The 20,644-nt window shown below is 40.8% G+C and overlaps 1 protein-coding gene across 1 annotated transcript in view; it reads right to left on the minus strand.

Annotated features, from left to right (window-relative positions):
• The window catches only part of ATP6V1H (ATPase H+ transporting V1 subunit H), a 148,075-nt gene that overhangs the window by 70,273 nt on the left and 57,158 nt on the right, over window positions 1–20,644 (minus strand). The window contains exons 6-9 of the mRNA XM_068234769.1: window positions 19,262–19,375; window positions 13,189–13,293; window positions 10,742–10,795; window positions 432–529 (exon numbers count right to left, since the gene is read on the minus strand). Coding sequence (XP_068090870.1) covers window positions 432–529; window positions 10,742–10,795; window positions 13,189–13,293; window positions 19,262–19,375 — 371 coding nt within the window. The remainder of the gene's footprint in view (window positions 1–431; window positions 530–10,741; window positions 10,796–13,188; window positions 13,294–19,261; window positions 19,376–20,644) is intronic.

The following is a 20,644-nucleotide window of genomic DNA, read 5'->3' on the forward strand; positions in this document are numbered from 1 at the left end:
TCAGATCTCTACTACCTACTGTAAGTTACAGCAACGTAGGAGAAAAGTAATTTATGGCTCATTTTTATTTTCGAAGATATGTACTTCTTATTTGAATTTGTTTACATGCATTTTACATTTTACAATTTTCATGTTAGTGGTCCTTTAATCACCTCTGTAATGGTTCAGCAAGTTCACCAACCACATGTTTATGTGGAGATCTAGATACTGATTTTTCCAGCGTTGCGAGTTGTACTTTCTATTACACCTACGCATCAAAAAAAAGTTTACCTCTTCTCTAAAATCTACTCGTCTCTCGTACTTTGTCAAGAGCCTTATCTTTCAGTAATCATATTACTGGTACTCCCAGGATTCAGTCAAAACCATGGTGACAGCAATTGTCTTTCAGACACTTCTTAGCATGTAATATTATGCACTGTAAGGAGCCTTACCAGTTGACACCATCTGCTTCCACCCACGCAAAGCGATACTCGTTAACCCTAAGCATCAGCTGAAGGCACCCTGCGACACACTGTACGTACTGCGAGCTCTGCAACAAAGACAATAGCACAAATTAGAGGGGAGGAACAAACAAAAAAACAGGAGCTCAATTATTTTGGCTGCAAAAAAACCAAAAAGAAAAACCAAAAAGAAAGTAATGAAAGTTATACTTCTAGTCATTTACTCCTTGATGAAAAAAAGCACTGCTGAAATAAATATCAAGGTAGATTATGGCCCATTACTAAGAGCTGCAGAACAGCAATGCACCAATATAATTCTATGTGCACTGAACGAGCTGACAGCTAATTACTGGAACAGCAGTTTTATCACAAGGAAAAACTCCATTTAATTGTAACAAAGAACAAGCAGAATATACATCCAGATCGAGGAGCTCCCGATGTCCTAAACAAAACTACAAAATGTCAGTTCTACAGGCCAGCACTCGATTTGCTTAACCAATCATGCATTGCACTGATTACATCATGGCACCAGATTTTTTTTCTTTCCATGGCCTTAGTTATGAAATGCTTTAGAGTTATGGCCATGCACAGAAACAAAGCTACAGCAAGTAGAACTGAAGTTTTCCAACAAGCTAGCAGTTAAAAAAAGAAAGAAAGAAAGAAAATATATGATACGTGAATGTGTGTTTTTTAGTTGAAGTTAACTACTTCAGGACCAAACAAATGTTCACATATCAGCACTGCTCTCATTCATTCACCAATAACTTTATTACTACTAATCACACCTAAATGATCTATATATTGGGTTTTTTTTTTCAGGACAAATTAGGCTTTTAGTGTGTGATGATTTTGTTTAGTAATTAACTTATTTTCAATGCATTTTAAAGGGCAAAAAAGGAAAAAAAGACAGAAAAACACACTATTTCTCCATTTATACCCATTATAGCTTTATAATAAACAGTGCTAACTAGAAGTTAAACCCACAAATTTTATTTGCTTATTCATCCTGGTTATAAACAAGGGTTAGATTATGTTCCTAGTACAATGTATGGTGACAATATTGTATTTGGAAATAAAGGTGTCCTTTTTCGTTTTTTTGCTTTCTCATTATACACTATTCATAATTATAAGACATTATTTGCAAAAAATAATAGTAATATACCCTTATGGCATACATATTTAAAAAGCCAAGTTCCTAAGGTAGCAATGTATGTTGATTCTTTCATATTCTGTCACTTTGTTTTAAATTTACAAGTCTTTTTTGGAGGGTACAGAATATGCAAAAATTGAATTGCCTTTGATTCAGTTTGTGACTAAAAAGAATACACAAGACATGTGCCTCAACCCTAAAACTTTCTAAACTCTATTCTACTACTTATCATAGTTAAAATGTTACCACATATGTTTCTTGTAGTTTTGCTAAAATCTTCCAAAATTTGATCATAATTTTGAAAATGACTTTTTTTAATGTTGGATTGAGTTTGTCCGTACCTATTTTTATGTGATGTGTGTCAAAGCTTTAAGACCCACCCAAATGTATTCTACAACTCGTCACGGTTAAAATGATACCACACGTGCCTCATTTAGTAACAAACTGGTGGTGCAATCTCCCCAAATACACTGGACGTTTATAAACATAAAGTGGTTAAAGGACAACTATCAGAGTTAACTAAAATACTAAATGCCACATATAGATCTAGTAAGTACTAGCAAATAATACAAAGCCTTTTTTTTCATCTTTTTATTTTTTATGTGAAGAAAATATAAAATTTACAGAGAACAGTTTTCACTGTGGGCATTACTATGGAGGACTGTGTCCAGCACAGCCAGCATATAGAAACATTCTTCACAGACTATAATCCTGTGACCGAAATGTCTTCAGAATGGCAGAAAGCAGAGATTTAGCATCAGGATAGTGTGCAAATAACTCATCAGCTGCAGCCCTGATCCTGTGTCTCTCTCTGCTTCAGGCAGTTCTAAAGTAAACAGAGATTACAGCCAGGAAGAACTCATTCTGAATGGTGGGAGTAAGCATCCAAGTACAGGAATAAAGTAATGCTAGGTACACACGATACAATTTTCGATTTTCCGTTCACTTCTATAGAACTCAATCAGCAAATAAACTAATTTTCTGCAGTAGAGCGGACCTGACCGGGATTGCCATTTCCGCCTGATCCCACTGGGGAGCTACTAATGCACCTGTGCTGGAGCCGGGGAAGGAAAATATTGCAGGCGACTGTGCCACAGTACAACAAATTGCTGGCTGTGGTTTCGGGGGGTGGCAGCACTCTGGAGGATGGGAAAGTCTCGTTAGGATCCGGAGGCTTCCCCCTCCCGAGGCAAGTACCCCACAGCAGGGCTGTGGAGACGGAGTTGGAGTCGAGGCAGATTTGGGGAGTCGAAGTTGTTGATTTCATAAACTGAGGAGTCGGATGATTTTTGTACAAAATCCACAGCCCTGTTAAGTATTAGGCTAAGGAGTCTGAGTCGAGGAGTCGGAGCCATTTTGGGTACCCGGAGTCGGAGTCGTGGTTTCATAAACTGAGGAGTCGGAGTCGGAAGAATTTTGTCCCGACTCCACAGCCCTGCCCCACAGGGGACTTTTTTTGCTACAGAGTCTCTAAGTCTCTTTGGTACTTATTTCAGTAATGCATCTCAGAATCCCAGAACTGCTAGCCATTCAGTGTTCACAATTTTGGCATAATTACTGGTTAATACCAATGGACAATCAAAGAAGCACAAGACTGGGTTTCAAAATAAAAGAAAGTTAATATTACATTTTCTCAAAATGAAAAGCAAATGTGAATGTTGCTAATCTCTACTGAATACAGAAGAGAAAGATACAACGCTAGATGCCAAGATACTAATTTCACAAATTGCATACAGAGACAAATTAAGGGGCACTGAATAAGCAGACATTATCAGATTAGCAGAGAAGAGGTACATTGTGTGGTAATTATGACACTGATGCTGCACTGTGCAGACACACGAGATCCTCAGCATGCTAGTATTATTGGCTCTTGTGTAGATCATTTTTGGTGTAATCCTACACATTTTTGGTGTAGAATTATGGATGAACTTTACAGTTTTAATTCGAGAAAACTTAAGTTAAGAAAACAAAGTTATCATGGCAATAAAGTTTTATCTTTTGAAAATAACCCCACCCTGTAGATATTGTGGACAGATATAATGTGGTGCCTATTGCAATGAATGTAGTGCTGGCCTGTCCCTGCAGTACCATTTCTTAGCTTTCTTCTGAGGTAATGAAGCTGCCTGTCTGATTTGCTCAGTGTGCTCATTGGCATGATGTATGACACCTGTGCCTCCTACCATCCCCGGTCCCTACTGCCCTGTTACAATCTGCCCTGTTACAATCGCACATTTTATTTAGAGCTGTCCAGTATGTTAGAGAGTTCTGTAGGAACGTTTTGGCTGCAAAAGGCATTAGATTTTATATTTTCCCTAGTTTGCCCTAACAAATGACTGAAGAACCGAGGAACAATTTTCTCTTAAAACAGAAGGTGTTTGAGATTACTCAGGTTGGAGTGAGCATATGATGTCTCCCACAATGCACCGCTGGTGAATATGCAAATCATCCTTTCTTGTCCCTGTAAGCTACCCACACCTCCAAAGCCACTGAAATGCAAAGATGTGAATATGCAAATCATCCTTTGTTGTCCCTGTAAGCTACCCACACCCCCAGTGCTACTGAAATGCAATGATGTGTCAGCTTGCGTGGCCGGATTGATTCCCGCTCGTACCCGCGGGCGGCTTCTTATCTTCCGCTCGTTTCTTCTATTGTCCTGCCCGCCGGTATCAAGCACGGAATCGATCCGGCGGGGTATCGGACACGTCTGGAATTATCAACCGAGCCATAAGCGCTCGATTGATAAAAAAAAAAAAAAATGCACCGTGTATCCCCAGCATTACACACGCCTAGGAGTTCTGGTTCACCACGAGCTTGCTAGGTAATCTGTAACTCAGTCAATTTTGCAAACTTGGAAAAAAAAAAAAAAAAAAAAACACCCAGGTGACATTAATTTCCATTACAAATAAAAAAAATAGACTTTGAATTGTAGATAAGCATGAAAATACCTTAACAGCAAACCTGCTTTGTGTTTCACGTTACAAAATAGTCTATATAAGTCACTTAAAAACACTATAGTTATGGTAGTTTTCATAGAACAAGCCTGGAAAGCAGCTGACTTTGGCAGCCAATCAACTTTCAGCTGTCAATTTTCAATCACTGCTTATAGTTTTTTTGCCAGCTGGTTCAATTAGTGTTTGTCACAGAAACATCAAAAACAACAGGCTAACATCCTGATCAGCAATATGAATAGTCAATGAGATGCTAATAATTGAGTTGATCCAAATCTTAATATTGATTTTATGCTGCTAGGAAAGGGAGTAGAGTCCAATCATATTAACCACTGCGGTTGACTAGTGCAATTACATTTGGCATATATTTGCATAAAATAAACATACAATTAGCATTGACTCAAAACTATTGGCATAGCTTTAGCACATAATCATCAGCAGACAAAAACTACAGCCTCCCTACTCACTTGCACACTATTATGTCAGTTAGACTTTGCAACTGCTGTGCAGGAAATGCTGTTGAAAACAAAGAAAACCCTGAGAATCCCCCCTGAGGAGATTGACTGGCCCAAAACTTGTTGGTTCTGTCAGATTTTAACTTCCTACTTTTTTTGCGAAAGTGGTCCTTTAATTCCGATGATTCTTTTCCTCATACCAATACTTTTCTGAATCAACCTCACCCCCCAACCATCATCATCATCACATGCCTAGCTGTTTATGTCCGAGATACACAAGCAGGATGATCCTCGACGAAAAGGGTTATCAAGATTGTTACTGGCCAAGAATCCTGTGTCTGTACAGGAGTGTCCAGGCATTGTTGTTGCCCAACTGACTGAGGAGTCAGTAATGAGAGCACTATTGTCCTAACGCCATCTGCTGGGAGTCAGTCCATTGTCTGCCACACTGCAGTCCATCCATAGCAACACAATGCATTGCTAGCTTCTAGGCTAACCTTAAAGGACAACTGAAGTGAGAAGAACAGAGGCAGCAATATTGATTTCCTTTTAAACAATATCGGTTGCCTGCAGCCCTGCTGATCCATTTGGCTGCAGTATGTCTGAGAAACACCAGTAACAAGCTTGCAGCTAATCTTGTCAGATCTGACAATGTCAGAAACCCCTCATATGCTGCATGCTTGTTCAGGGGCTATGACTAAAAGTATTAGAGGCAGAGGACAGCCAGGCAACTGGTATTTCTTTAAATTTCTTACAAATATGGCAGCCTCCATATCCCTCTCGCTTCAGTTGTCCTTTACACTCTTTCATGAGGAATCAACTTCTGGTCCCAGTGGATGGCAGTATTTGATAGGGTGTTTTAGTTTTTAGCTGCACATTTTTTTTCTGTAACTGCATTAATTTCTTCTATGTTGTTGTCACTTACAGTAGGTAGTAGAAATCTGACATAACTTACTGGTTTTGGACTAGCCCATCTCCCCATGGGGGATTTTCAGAGTTTTATTTTCAAAAGCACTTAGTAAATGGCAGTTGCTCTGTCCAACTGCCAAAAAAGTGTAAAGCGAGCAGGGAGGCTGGCCAGCATCACTGTATAAATCCTTTTGAGGGCATGTCTCAAATAAAATAAATAAATGCCTTGCTTAGAATCCCCTATGAAGAGATGGGCTAATCCAAAACATGTCAATTCCATAAGATTTCTACTATCTACTGTAAGTGACAGCAAGATAGGACAAAAGTAATTTATGGCTCATTTTGCTCTGGAAACAAACGTTTGATAGGCTGATCTATTGGTTAAGGAGATGTATCAGTTTTAACAATAGGTATGCTGGATGTACTAGTGGCTGGACGGTGTACTGGTTAAGGGCTCTGCCTCTGACATGGGAGACCAGGGTTTGAATCTTGGCTCTGCCTGTTCAGTAAGCCAGTAATTCAGTAAGGAGTTCATTGGGCAAGACTCCCTAACACTGCTACTGCCTACTGAGTGCGCTCTAGTGGCTGCCTCGCAAGCGCTTTGAGTCCGACAGGAGAAAGGCGCTATACAAATACTGCCATTATTATTATTATTATGCGTTAAACTAAAAGGCAGCACACTGCCTGACAACAATACTGAAATCCTGAATGATAAATATTTAAGTGGACATGAAGCATACAAAGCCTAATTAACTGGATTAAAATAGCTAGTGTAAAACGTTTAATTGAAAATAGGAGTCTGCATGCAACAGATAAGAATTTATTAAAAATAATTAAAAACAGAATTTATGGAGCATCATCACAGCGTTTTTTCAGGCATTACAAAACACGGCATCAGTGCAGCTTTAACACCTAGCTGAACCCAAAATGATGAATATCTTTGTTTCTGCATCAGGCAAGATTTGGGAACCCTGACAGTCTTTCAAATTCCTCTCGGTCTAATCACTGTGAGATGACTAACAAAGGGCACAGCACTCCCCACAGTGCAGGGAGAGGGGTGCCAGAGGAAAGTATGTGAAAAAAGATCTTTGGCATTTTATTTTCATGTTGTATCAAACTTAATTCTAATAAGCAAGTGGAAGGGGTTGTCTAAATGTCTTTATTATTATTTAGTGATGCTGTTAGGATTGGGGTTCAGTAGCAAGGGATGGAACTATAGCCCTCATGGTTGGGGGGGGGGGGCAGGTGCTAAAGAGCACGCTTCTCTGTCTCCCCCTATGTGAATAGCAGAGGCCCCTTAGGTCCCAAGCTTCATATGAAGGGGAAGGTGACATAACAGAAACTGGCCCCATTTCTTACTTAAAGTGGACCCAAATTAAAAATACAAGATTTCAGAAATAAAATCTATTTTCTAAAGCAGAATAATAAATAGCAGCCTTTTGTCAGCTGCATGATGCCAAATATAAAATGTTTTACATTTATTGGAGAAAGCCCTCCCTTCCTTTCAAATTGCCGGGACAGGATCCGGCAAACTGATGGAGTAGATGGTGTCCAGCAAAGGAGGAATTACTAATGGCTGCCCCCTGTATAACCCTAGTTATGAAAAGAGAAGGGTGAAAAGCATGCACTGAAATGCTCATAGGCTTGAAGGAGTGTTTATTTCTCTTTGTATGTGTCAGAGTGGTGCAACTAAATATTTTGCATTAAAAAATGTTTGGTTTGGGTCCGCTTTAAAGGGAATTGTAAGAAATGAGCTAATCAGGAATTACAGCTTTTGTTTGTCGAGCAGCCATTCCCAAGCACACAGGTGAACAATAGTCTGGATGCTAGAATCTTCTACCACAAGCAATTTGTAAACAAAAGCCCTAGAGAACAAAGACTTCAGTTCCAGAAGTTTCTGATTCTGGGAGATTCTGGCCTTCTGGAGGTGGAGAAAGAGGAGGGGTCTACGTAAATAAATACTCAAGGAAAGGGCTAGAAGGGGGCTTCTTGGATCTGCTGTGAGGGGCTTTTGCTGGAATCATGGCTGGGGTAAGACTGTATGGGTCTCTGTAATATGGTATGTATCTTATAAGATCTTGGGGAAGCTGCATTAAAATAGTAATTAATGTATTCATTGTGAAGATTGTAATCAATGGTTAATGTGTAACATTGTTGAATTTCTCTGTACATGTTGCTTGCTGTATTGAATCAATATCTGTACCTGTATCGCAAATATCAAATGCAATATAAACTATTTATACTGTTGTTGATGTGTATTCCTTTGCCAAACGACCACCTACAACTTACGAGAAATCGGTATTGTTGTATGTATTAATATCCCATTGTTGATAAAATATTTTCAGCAATATCAGATTTCTTACAAAATGTCCGTGGTACTTTATATAAAAAAAACTTCCTGCAGCCCCTGGCAGCCGTCCTGTGCCCTCGGTGCAGCTCGCATCCAGTCCAGCCTGCGCAGTACACTCCAGATGTCAGCGTGACCGTGAGCGGCTCTCACACAGACACAATAGATGCCGAATTGGCGAGGTCGGAATCTGTACCAGAGGGGACCCCTGGGCAACAGGCTGGAAGCAGAGCTGTGGTGAGGGCACGGGATGTCTGCCAGGAGCTGGAGGAAATCCCGGGTAAGAAATTTTTTTTTTAAAGTACCTCGGACATTCCCTTTAAAGGTAGGGTGTTTGGGAGACACATACTGGCCCCACTCCTTACTAAGGGGATGAATCGATATAGTTTTGCCATACATGGATATAGGATTTCAGATGTATGCTGCAAAAACCTGCAGCATGCTGTCCGAACTGCACAAGCATGCGATTCATATGGTTAGCCTATCGACGGAACAGGCAGCATTTCCCTGTCCGACTTCCAAGTGGGGAAACGCTGTGAATTTGGACATAGTGGAACAGGCCCTCACAGTATATTCTGTTAAGTGATACTCTAATAAAACATTTTTTGTATTTTTTAAAAAGAAGAATAGAAAAAAAAAAAAAAAAACTCGTCTTGACAAACCCATTTTTTTCCTTGTTGTTTCTTACTAGATACACATTAAGATAAAAAAAATGAAAATTAAATTAGATAAAAGCATTACGAAAAATCCTAGACCACGACACAAAATGGCTTTTTAATGAAAAATGGATGATTTAATTAAAAACAAAAAACACAGCCTTAATAGTTTAGTGCTGAAAGACGTAGTTAAAATGCAACATTTTAAACTGGAATAAAAGGTTCAATAATAAAACGATCACGCACGTTCTGACAGTAAATTCAACTTTGATGTTTTTAGCAGAGAGGAGTTTTGAAAATCATCCTAGAATTCAAATCATTACTAAGGAATGAGTAGCACAAGGTCATCTCTTCAGCTGCAGAGGGAATGTTCGAACAGCAACCTTTCAAGACAAAAAGCGGTACGAAAAGTGGAAAACAATCTACTGGAATATCAATACATATACAAAACTGTTCCAGAAGCAAGGAGGAGCTAGTGTGGGGCTATTGTACAGAGAAACTAAAAAGGTCAAACTCCAAGGCTTCCTCTGCACTGAAAAGATGCATTAACATGCAGATCTCACTACACTAAAACATTTATAAATGGAAAAAGAAGTTCTCAGTACAGAACATGTAAATTATCCTGGCTTTAGGATCATAAACATTTCTTAGATCTATATATTGTTGTACAGTATATTCGTCTGTAGTCACAACCTCCCAGTGATGCTTAGTTTAGGCTATAATGTCAAATAGCCTTCTGTCTGAGAGAAATTTGGGAGAAAAGGTGTTGTCCTTGCTCATTGCACAACAAACAAAGATACCCCCAGTGGTGCATCTTGCCAGAAGTAAAGATGCAGCCATCTGGGAAAACTTTAAGAGCTTAAATCGGGTAAAAACACTTAGGTAATAATTTACGTTTACCATTGGTTATGATCATCAAGTGTAGAGCCAGTGCATGTTAAAGCGGATGTACAGTCAAAACTTCCCATTTGCTCCAATATATTAGCCGTACTGTCACAGATTCTAAGAAAAAACTCTCTTCAGGAAAAAAGTGCCTAAAAAAGTTAATATTTTTAGTTTTGCTTTGCCATGACAGCCTATTCAGTGGTGCTCTCCAGGATGCCAACTGCTCTTTTGTCTCAAACTGAGGAAATAATGCAATTATGCAAGATGGCTGCTTCTAGCATGCTGTTTCTGAACAAGGTGAAGGGGCGATGATGCGATTTTGACAATGATGACATGACATTACTTTGGGTCAAAGGCAAGCAGGATAACTACATAGGCAAGGACAAGGTGCAAGTTGTACGCAGTGTTCTCCCCAGGCTCTTTTAGCCAGGTGCCCCACCCGGCTAGTTTTGGTGAGCACCCGGCTGTCATCGGCTCACCTCCTCCTATGCTGAAAGCAGAGTTGCGCACAGAAGCACCGGCCCTGCATTCTTTCATCTTGCCCCACCTGGCTACTATTCACCCGGGTACTTTTTCATGCCACCGGGCTGGAAAAAAATTCTGGGGAGAACACTGGTTGTACGTAATCGTAAGTTATGTCCGACTGCAGTTATACTTTCAGTACGTTAAAAGAACTTGAGTCAGTCCCGATCTATCTTTACAACTTTCCTGTACTATGTAATTGGAGGAAAACTAGAAAAAGTAGGTGGTTCATAAATGAGACATAGAACAGACTGTGCTTTATAACAAGTTCTTCTAATTATTGATAAAAGCTACAGTCATACAGACAAAGCCAAGAACGGAAAAGACAGCCATGAGCAGCATGCAGGTAACACAATGTCAAGTGATGGTGCTCTCAGCTGTGAGTCACCATCATATCATATGATTTATGTTCCTTTCTTGTACACTTACATCACTTGGAGAGACGGTTCCTGTTTCCATGGCAGTCCCGCTTGCTCGCAATTTCTGAATCAGGAAAATAAGCTAAAGTTAAAAAAGCTGCTCTTCCATTGTAATACTACATAGTTCTACATATGTTTACAAATGCTTTAAATGATAACAATACTAGTTAATAACTGTTAGAATCCCAGCCAGGGCACTATCTGCACAAAGTTTGCATGTTTTTCCCGTGTCTGTGAGGGTTTACTCCAGGCACTCCAGTTTCCTCCCACTGAAAACATACAGGTAAGCTAATTGGTTACCCCCTAAATTGGCCCTAGACTATGATACATACATACGACTTTGGTAGGGATTCAATTGTGAGCCCCTGTGAGGGACAGTTAAGTGACGAGACAATATACTCTGTACAGCGCTACGGAAGATGTTGGCGCTAAATAAATACTAAATACTAAATAATAATAATAATAATAATAATACTTGAAAGTCTCCTTACAATAGGATTTTAGACGTACCCCTTATCTTTAAATGTAAATATGCTGCATTACAGTTTTCACTCCTACATGGAGTTATCAGAAGTAGAGAACAGCAATTTCACTTTGAAAGTGAAACTATGTTTAGGGTGGACCCCCACTTACGATTGCAAAAATAAATTGCAAGACACAGAGTGAATTTGCATCGTAAAAGAGTAATTCGGGAGCGATTTAGGACCAATAATTTCCTCTATTAAATCGCTACAAAAATGCTGCAAGTTCCACGGTTGCGATCTTGGCAAATCGCAATCACTCTCTAGGCTCCGCTCCATTGACTTTAATTAGCCTAGCACTTTGGAATTGCTGGAAACTGCAAAGCAAAGCTAAAATCGCTCTAGTAGGCTATAGCTCATAAACCAGAAGCCGGAGTGTTTCAATCCTCCTTTATAATCAGGAATAGCTCCTCTCTTACTATAAAATCTTTTTTGCTGAGTTTCTGCTCCAAGATCAGCGAAGTATGGTTGTTTGCCAATAAATTAAACAAATTGGGTGCTTGCTAATCAAACAATGTAAAGGTGAAAAACACAAACTTTTTGGTGGGGAGAACCATTTACATATGCTGAACATCAACACAGTGTATGAATTTGAAACAACGTAGTTCAGAACCTGAACGGCCATATTCAGCACCGGACAGCAGGATGGGGTGCATTTAATGTCACCCTGATACTTCCTGATTCAAAGTTGGTAAGAGGAAGCATCAAAGCTAAATGGAACGCACCCAGTCCTACTTAGGAATTAGAGTTTTCAAGTTCACAATCAATAATATAGTGATTATAAAACCTAACTTTTAATTACAGTCATGGAGTAATAAACATGACGAAATTCTTTAAAAATCCATATGTCGTGTCAATATGCAGTGAATGGTCTGATGCACGTTTCACAGAAAGAGTTGCTTCTTCAGAGGCAAACAATTTAAGTCCTTAAAGGACTTACGAGCCCAAATAGTAAAAAAAAGTTAAGTACCTTAATCATTTTTAAATGCACGGAGGACGCCGTCCGCGCCCTCCGTGCTGTTCCGCCGGGTCCCCGCAGTCTGATCGCCCCCCCGTGCCGCTCCCGACCCCTACTGTGCGTGGATCGGGGGGAGGCCCTAGAGCTGCGCAGCCGCACTAACGCGTATGCGGACTGCGCAGCCGCGGCCGGCGGCCATCTTGGGAGAGGAAGGGGAGCCCGACCCCGTCCGTGGGGTCGGGAGCGGCACGGGGGGCGATCAGACTGCGGGGATCCGGCGGAACAGCACGGAGGGCGCGGACGGCGTCCTCCGTGCATTTAAAAATGATTAAGGTACTTAACTTTTTTTTACTATTTGGGCTCGTAAGTCCTTTAAGGCCTTATTAAGGTTCAGAGGCCTCATGTCGCAACCTTTGAACTTTGCCACTGAAGGAGCGGCTCTTGTGTAGACCACAGAACATGCGTAAAGGTGGCCACTAACAATCCAATTTCTAGCGATCAGATAATTCTGATCGGAAGTGAAATTGTTTTCGACACCATCAATGAACCAAACTTTGCTTCCTATCACAATCAACAAGAAAACCAAATTTTGGTTATACGAAAATCCAATAATCGTTTGTAATTGATTGTGCCCATCAATGGAGATTATTTAGAACCAATCCGATCGCTCAAACAATTTTTCGCTAGAAATTGGACCAATAGTGGCCACTTCTAGGCCAATCACAGCATATCAACGTGACATATGGATTGCAATGATTTTGTCATATTTGTTTTTTACTCCAGGACTGTAAGAAAAGTTACCTTTTATTATTACTGTATTATTGATTGTGGACCTGAAAACCCTCATTTTCTTGTTTTTCCTGTTATCTCTATTGCTGTATACTTTTCTTTGTTTTTGGAGTGCATCCTCTTTTTAGTATGAACTCTAACGGGGAAAAAAACAGACCACAAAGAGAAAAATAAAAAGGACAAACATACCTGGGAACTCAGCTGAGTTTTAATCCAGTTGAAGTAGTAATTCAAATCACTGCCTTCCATCAACTCTCTCCCCCAGGCAGCCAATTTAGCAATTATACGTGCAGCCTGAAAGAGTAGGAGAAAAAAACATGCATTTTAGATTTGTGTGTTGAATTCACAGACGACGGGACTCTTCCCCCTCCGGCCACATTTTCTAAGGAGGCAACAAATTGCAATATACAAAAATACAATTACTGAATCCATCAAAATACCAAAGTGATAATGAATTCACACCAGTACTTGTTATTCCCATTTTCAATCACGATATTGCTCTACACCTATCTGATTGCTCTTACAGGATTATTTTGTGTGCGCACTCATCCATGAACAAGTAATATATTGTAGGCAATTTATTAAAGGTGTTTTATTAAAGGAGATCTACAGTGAAAAGAAGTGAAGTTTCACTGTGATCACTTCAAACACCAAAATGTTATTGATTTATATAGCGCCAGCATCTTCCGTGATGCTTTACAATAGATTACAATGTATAACAATACAATGTAAACAATACAGCATGTGTATGGGGCTTAGCAGAGTATGCTTGCCTGAAGAGGTGAATTTTCAGGTTGCTCCTAAAAAGGGTAAGGGTGGGTGAGTGGTAGATGTATTAGGGGAGGGTATTCCAGAGGAGGGGAGAGGATTGAGAGACGTTATGTAGGTGGGAGTGAGAAGAGGTGACCAGAGAGGAAGACCGGAGAATATGTTGGAAGTGCGGAGATTGTGTGTAGGATGTAATCTGGAAATAAGTATATTTAGATAAGTAGAAGCTACATTTAAAAAGAGCTTTAATTTGTATTCTTTGTGTAACTGGCCGCCAGTGAAGACTGACTAACTGACTGACTGACTGACTGAGTGGGATAGGGATGGAGAAGAGGGAGGAGAGGTGGAGTTCATGATAGACTGTAGCAGGGTCAAAAGTTTAGCAGGGAGGCCGCAGAGCAGAGTGTTTCAGTATTCTAGATGTGACATAAGAGATAAGAGACCATAAGTGTAGATAGAGAAAAGAAGAGCACCAAGGACTGAGCCTTGGGGAACTCAAGGGGACGTGGAGAGGAGGTGATGCAAGAGTGAGCGACTCTGAAGGTCCTATCTGTAAGATAAGAGGGTAGCCAGGAGAGGGCAAGACCCTGGTTCCCCATGGATTAGAGGATTTAGAGAGGGAGAGGAGAAGGATGGTCTACTCGGTCTAAAGTGGAATAAAGAACTAGGAGTATGAGAATAGAGTAGAGGCCTTCAGATTTAGCAGTTGTCAGGTCATTGGTTACTTTGAGTAGGGCAGTTTCGGCTGAGTGGCTTGGGCGGAAACCAGACTGGAGGTCATCAAACAGAGAATTTGCAGTGAGGTGACAGACTAAGTCTGAGCTCAAGTAGTTTGGAAGAGAAGAGAAGTAGAGAGACAGATGGTAGTTGGACAGGGAAGAGGGGTTTGAGTATAGGCGTGATGAGGGCTTGCTTGAGTGTGGAGGGAAAGATGCCTTTGGAGAGAGAAAGGCTAAAGAGGGAGGTTAAGACAGGTGCGATAGGGTACAGGATAAATAACGAAAAAAGTAAGAGGTAATTGTGTTGAGGGTGCATGTAGTGGGACATGATTTAGAGATGAGAGAGGAGACAGTGGCCCATATGCAATTCAAGTTTTCTCCTGAGTTTTCTCCTAAGTGATATTTTCACATCTCATCATAAAAAATGCATTTTAAACCACCAGCAAGAAAGAAAATACTCAACATAATTTTGGTAGTACTTTTTCAACAACTTTTAGGTACATTTTCAATTGTAAAATGTTTAAATTTTAATATTCCCTTTAAAATAACTATCTCCTAGGAGAAAATGTTAATTGCATATGGGCCAGTAAGTTTAGATAGTGGTGAGGACACAGTTAAAGAGAAACTGAAGCGAAAAAAAAAATTATATAAATGATTTGTATTTGAAGTACAGCTAAGAAATAAAGCATTAGGAGCAGAGACATAAGTCTAATATTTGTTTCCAGTACAGGAAAAGTTAAGAAACTCCAGTTGTTATCTATGCAAATTGCCATTGAGCTCTGGGACTTTCAAAGTCATAGAGAGCTCTGTGTTCTGAAGGCTGTTATCTTAGCTGTATTGTTTTTTCTTTTGCAGAGAATAGTTCAGGACAGGTCAAAAGTTCACTACCTGTTCTGTGAAAAACATTTAGAATGCTGAGTAGAGTGTAAACTGCAAATATTAGAGAATAATGCAATGTTATTAAAAAGAAAAAAAAGAAAAAAAGAAAAAGCTGTATAACTGAAAATAAAAATATAAGAATATTTTTTTTTGCTACTAATGTTCTAGTAATTATCCGTACTACACAACCAATTCATTATATCATATTTTTTTTGTGTCTCTTTAAAGGAGGATAAAAGGTTTGGGGTCTATATGGAGAGAGAGGAGGCTGCTGGGTGAAACTTTTCCGGATATTGGTGATTTTGGTCTAATGCTGGATACACACGGTGCGTTCGCACACTCGATTTCCCACTCGATTCCCGTCGATTTGTTTATTTCCAACATGTCCGATTTGGATTTCGATGGATCTTTAGGTCAATTTGTCATACTTTGCATGTGAATCGACCCAACGATCCATCGAAATCCAAATCGGACATGTTGGAAATAAACGAATCGACAGGAATCGAGCGGGAAATCGAGTGAGCGAACGCACCGTGTGCATTCAGCATAAAGAAGGAGACAAACTGCTTAGCTGAGATGCAGGGAGTGAGAGGTGGAGGTGGGGGCCTGAGAAAAGAGTTGAAAATAACAATGAGTAGTTTAGTGTTGTGGGATGGAGGAGATTGGGGAGGAAAAGTATGAGTGTTTGGCTGCTGAGAATGCTTGTCTGAGTGTGTGTAAAACTGCAGAGAGGAAGTGGGAGCATATATATTTGCACAAGGTTGTGAAATTTTCTTTTTCCTCTTGACATGCCCTGAAGTATTTAGTATAGAAAAACTAAGAATTTTGAATGGAAGATGATAAAGGTTAACTTACTGCTTTGGGATCCACTCAATGTTCTACCAAAACCATTAACATTTTTGTTTTTCTGTCCCCCACAAGGCAAAGCACCAATCAATTGGCACTTCTTAAGGTAGTTTCACACTGATGCCTTACCACATTTACTAGCTGCAGGGCTGTGGATAAGCTGGTGTTCCAGCTTATCCTCACATGCATTACACAGGTGGGAAGGGGGGGGGTGTGCCCTGTAAATGCAGAGGCTGGCAGGTCCTTTTCGAGGGCCCCTACAGAGTACTCACAGCAGTGCACACACCCCACTCAACTGTCTGCCCGGTTCCCTTCCTTCTGTGTACATCCGTCTTCTTATCCCTGATGCTTCTTCCAGTCACCCAGCGGCATCTACGTACTCATAAAGGCATCAGGAAGATGAAGACAGGACAATACAGACCGGAAGGAGCGAACTAGCCAGATAGCTATGTGCGCACCGATGCAAGCACTCTGCAGATTTTGATTAGAGAGAGATCTATCTTTTGGCTTTATCGGGTGGCCATTGTGGGGGCAACAGTATCCAGCAGATTTGATCGCAGTGAATTTTCCAGGTAAAATAGATTAGTATTTGGCAACTTAAAAAGGTGCCTATCTATGCAACAATCTTGACTGTACAATATTAGCACATCTATAGGCCCGTCAATGATTCAATCTTGATTGTTCATTCTTATGCTGGGCATACATGGCTCGATGCCCCATTATCAATCTAGCCGCTGATGGCTCGATTGATAATATCCGACGTGTCGATTCCGCGCTCGATCCACGCAGGCAGACAATAGCGGCGAATCGAGCGGGCAATAAGAAGCGCCGGTGGGGACGAGCGGGAATAGATACGCGCGCACGAGCATGGACGCGGCGGGGGTCGACCCATGTATGCCCAGCATAAAGGTCCGTACACACGCCGGACTGGAGGCAACGACGGGTCCGTCGTCACCTCCCGCTGGGTGGGCGTGACAGCAACAGTCCGGCGTGTGTACAGTCTGTCGGCAGACTGATACGGCTGTTCCTGAGCGATCCGCCGGACTGTCGCTGGAACCCCCACCCAGCGGGAGGTGACGACGGACCCGTCCTTGTCTCCAGTCCGGCGTGTGTACGGACCTTTCGTTGTATAATGCCTAGAACACACCATACAATTTTCTGTTAGATTTAAGGTCCGTACACACGCCGGACTGGAGGTTCCAGACCCGCTGGGTGGGTGTTCCAGCGACAGTCCGGCGTGTGTACAGTCTGTCTGCAGACTGATACGGCCGTTCCTGAGCGATCCGCCAGGTGGATCGCTCAGAAACAGCCGTATCAGTCTGCCGACAGACTGTACACACGCCGGACTGTCTGCTGAAAACACGCCCAGCAGGAGGTGACGACGGACCAGTCGCTCCCTCCAGTCCAGCGTGTGTACGGACCTTTACTGTTAGATTATTTCCTGTAGAGACTGGTCATTATCTCTGGTTATCTCCTGCTGAGTAGAACAATGCCTAATTGCTAGCCAGATAGATGGTTAGATGATCTATCTGGCAGGTAATTCTAATCAGAAAATTGTATGGTGTGTACCTAGAATTTGATTTAAGTAGTTTAGAATGTGATAAGGACTAGTTGATTTTTTTTTTGTATTATGTCTTGACATGTAAAAACTTCAAAATGATAGAGGGAGTGCCTTCTTTTTTTATGACTGTATCATACAAAAGTCTATCATACACTTAGAAGTCTTCTAGCTTTATTTTATTAAAACATCAACAATTTGAACACCTAGATGGCCTGAACTAATTCACTTTTTTTCCTAAGTTTTCAACTTCTGTTTAAAATATGTTTTAGCACTCTGCAATTGATAAGTACCAAAAAGAAGGTGAGAACGTACTGTCAAAATTATTCTAATTTGTTGCTTGCTGGTGGCTTAAAAGTATTTTAATTATAATGTGAAAATATCACCTAGGAGAAAAAAAGTAATTTGGATCGGGCCCCAAGTCTCATATGTCTGAAAGTAGAACATTTGCTATTTCTCTCATTCCAAGATATCAGTCTGTCCATTTCCTTTAACTTTGGACAGAATACAGAGGAGAAACATATTGCCCAGTAAGAGGAAAGCAGGCTGGCGTGGGTGGTATCAGTTGAAAAGAGCATCTGAGCAGTCTGTGTAAAAAGGCCGCCACCATAGACTTCAATTATATTTGCAGCGAATGGCAGCTATAAAAAGGTGGTGAAAAGGGAGCCTAAGTTTTTTTTTTTTAACTATAAAAGGGGGTCGGATATAGCCAAGATTTTTTTTACGGCTACAAGGAGGACATCTAAAGATTGGTTATATCAGCAGGTCACAAATTTGGTTATATTTTCAGTATAATGTAAAATGTGGCTACAGCGAGGATGTCTAAAGATTGGTTATATCAGGAGGTCACAAACACGGTTATATTTTTAGAATAACGTATGTTTTTAAATTAATTCGTCTACAACGATAAATTTGGTTAGAACAGTTCAAAATAACATATATACGCTTGACATGAAATACGGCTACAAACCGCGTATCTAGGGTCCAGGGTTAGGGACCATCGGGGGGGGGGGGGGGTGTCTTATGGTTAGGCACCACCAGGGGAGGATCTTAGGGTTAGGCATCACTGAGGGGGAAGTCTTAGGGTTAGACATCCGGGGCGGGGGGGGGGGGGGGAGTCTAGGGAAAGAGTCTTAGGGCTAGGCAAAACTGGGGGGAGGGAGGTCTTCGGGTTAGGCATCACCGTGGGGGGAAGGTTTTAGGGTTAGGGGAGGGGGCTTAGGGTCAGGCACCACCTGGGAAGGGTTCCGTGTGAGTGCAGGGAGAAGTTAGGTCATGGTAATCACTTTTATTGACTATATCTGGTGCTCTTTTATAACCGCAAACACTTTTCTCAGCAATATTACACACCCTTTTATAACCAAATTACGTTTCTCACATATATCCAGCACCCTTTTACAGCTTCATTTTTTCAGGCGGCCTTTCAAATGAATGCCGTGTGGGTTAAGCTCTTCACACTGGAAGTCAATAATGGTTACGATTATTTGCTTACCATGTGAACAGTGAACAAGTCCTGACGATTCAGCATTGGTAAAAAGTAAGACCAGGCAGTGTTCTTCCCACGGCGAGCATAGTCAAAGAATATGCTGACATGCTGATGGTTTTCCTGCAAAACCAAATAAAAAAGGTTACTATTTTTCTCTTTTATATTTCAAAGTTTTTTCCCCCCAAGGCACCTCGTGCAAGGCTTCTCAATCTGATGAGTGTAAAACTACTAACTATTATCATTGACCATACCTGGCCAAGGTACATACTGATGCTTTTCTTACTTGTCTGGAATAAGGTTTTAACACACAAAATAATTTAGCCAAAGAACAGTAGTTTTAAATGGGGTAACAAAGGTGCAAATTTGGCCCAGATCAGTTAAAACATCAAAAAGTTAGGTAATGTACTGCATGAATGATTAACCGTTATACCAGGATAAAACAACATAATTAGTATTTACACAGCAAAGTGGACATCTGCAAAACAGGAATGCTCGAAAACACAGAGATTTGATCAGAAAGCATTCAGTAAGGGGTAGAGGCCCATACGCAGTTATCTCATCAATATCCAGTCAAATAAAGTGGGGTGACACCGCGACAGCTAGAACAAGGGTTCATCACAGGATTTTTCTTACATAGTTTGGTTGAAAATAAGACATCAAGTCCATCAAGTTCAACTAGAAAAATAAACAAACCAACAAAAAAAACCACCATCCTAAACCCGCACATATCCCATCTGATTCAGGTGAAGGTGAAAAGCCTTACAAGGCCTTGTTCAATTAGCCTTCCCAACTCCAGATGGCAGTCAGATAAATCCCTGGCTCAACTCTTCTGGGAATTACCTAGTAATTATAGCAGAGGATGGCCGTTAATGCAAGGAAAGCATCCAAGCCCTCTTTAAAGAGAATCTGTATTGTTAAAATCGCACAAAAGTAAACATACCAGTGTGTTAGGGGACATCTATTACCCTCTGTCACAATTTCGCCGCTCCCCGCCGCATTAAAAGTAGTCAAAAACAGTTTTTAAAAGTTTGTTTATAAACAAACAAAATGGCCACCAAAACAGGAAGTTGATTGATGTACAATATGTCCACACATAGAAAATACATCCATACACAAGCAGGCTGTATACAGCTTTCCTTTTGAATCTCAAAAGATCATTTGTGTGTTTACCTTCTGTCCCCTTCTTCTCTCATGCACTGAACATTACAGGCTTCCTGCAGACAGCTCTGCCTGTGCCTGTGTTTGTAATTCCTCAGTATGTGTCAGCCAGCTACTTTCACAGCCTAACAGAGGAGGATTTTTATCCAGCTCTCTTCTATCACTGATAAGATAGCAGAGAAGCTGCTGGCTTATGTAAATAAAACACACTGGAGTGTGCATAGAGGAACA

This window comes from Hyperolius riggenbachi, chromosome 5 (assembly GCF_040937935.1).
Source record: "Hyperolius riggenbachi isolate aHypRig1 chromosome 5, aHypRig1.pri, whole genome shotgun sequence".
Taxonomy (NCBI): Eukaryota; Metazoa; Chordata; class Amphibia; order Anura; family Hyperoliidae; genus Hyperolius; species Hyperolius riggenbachi.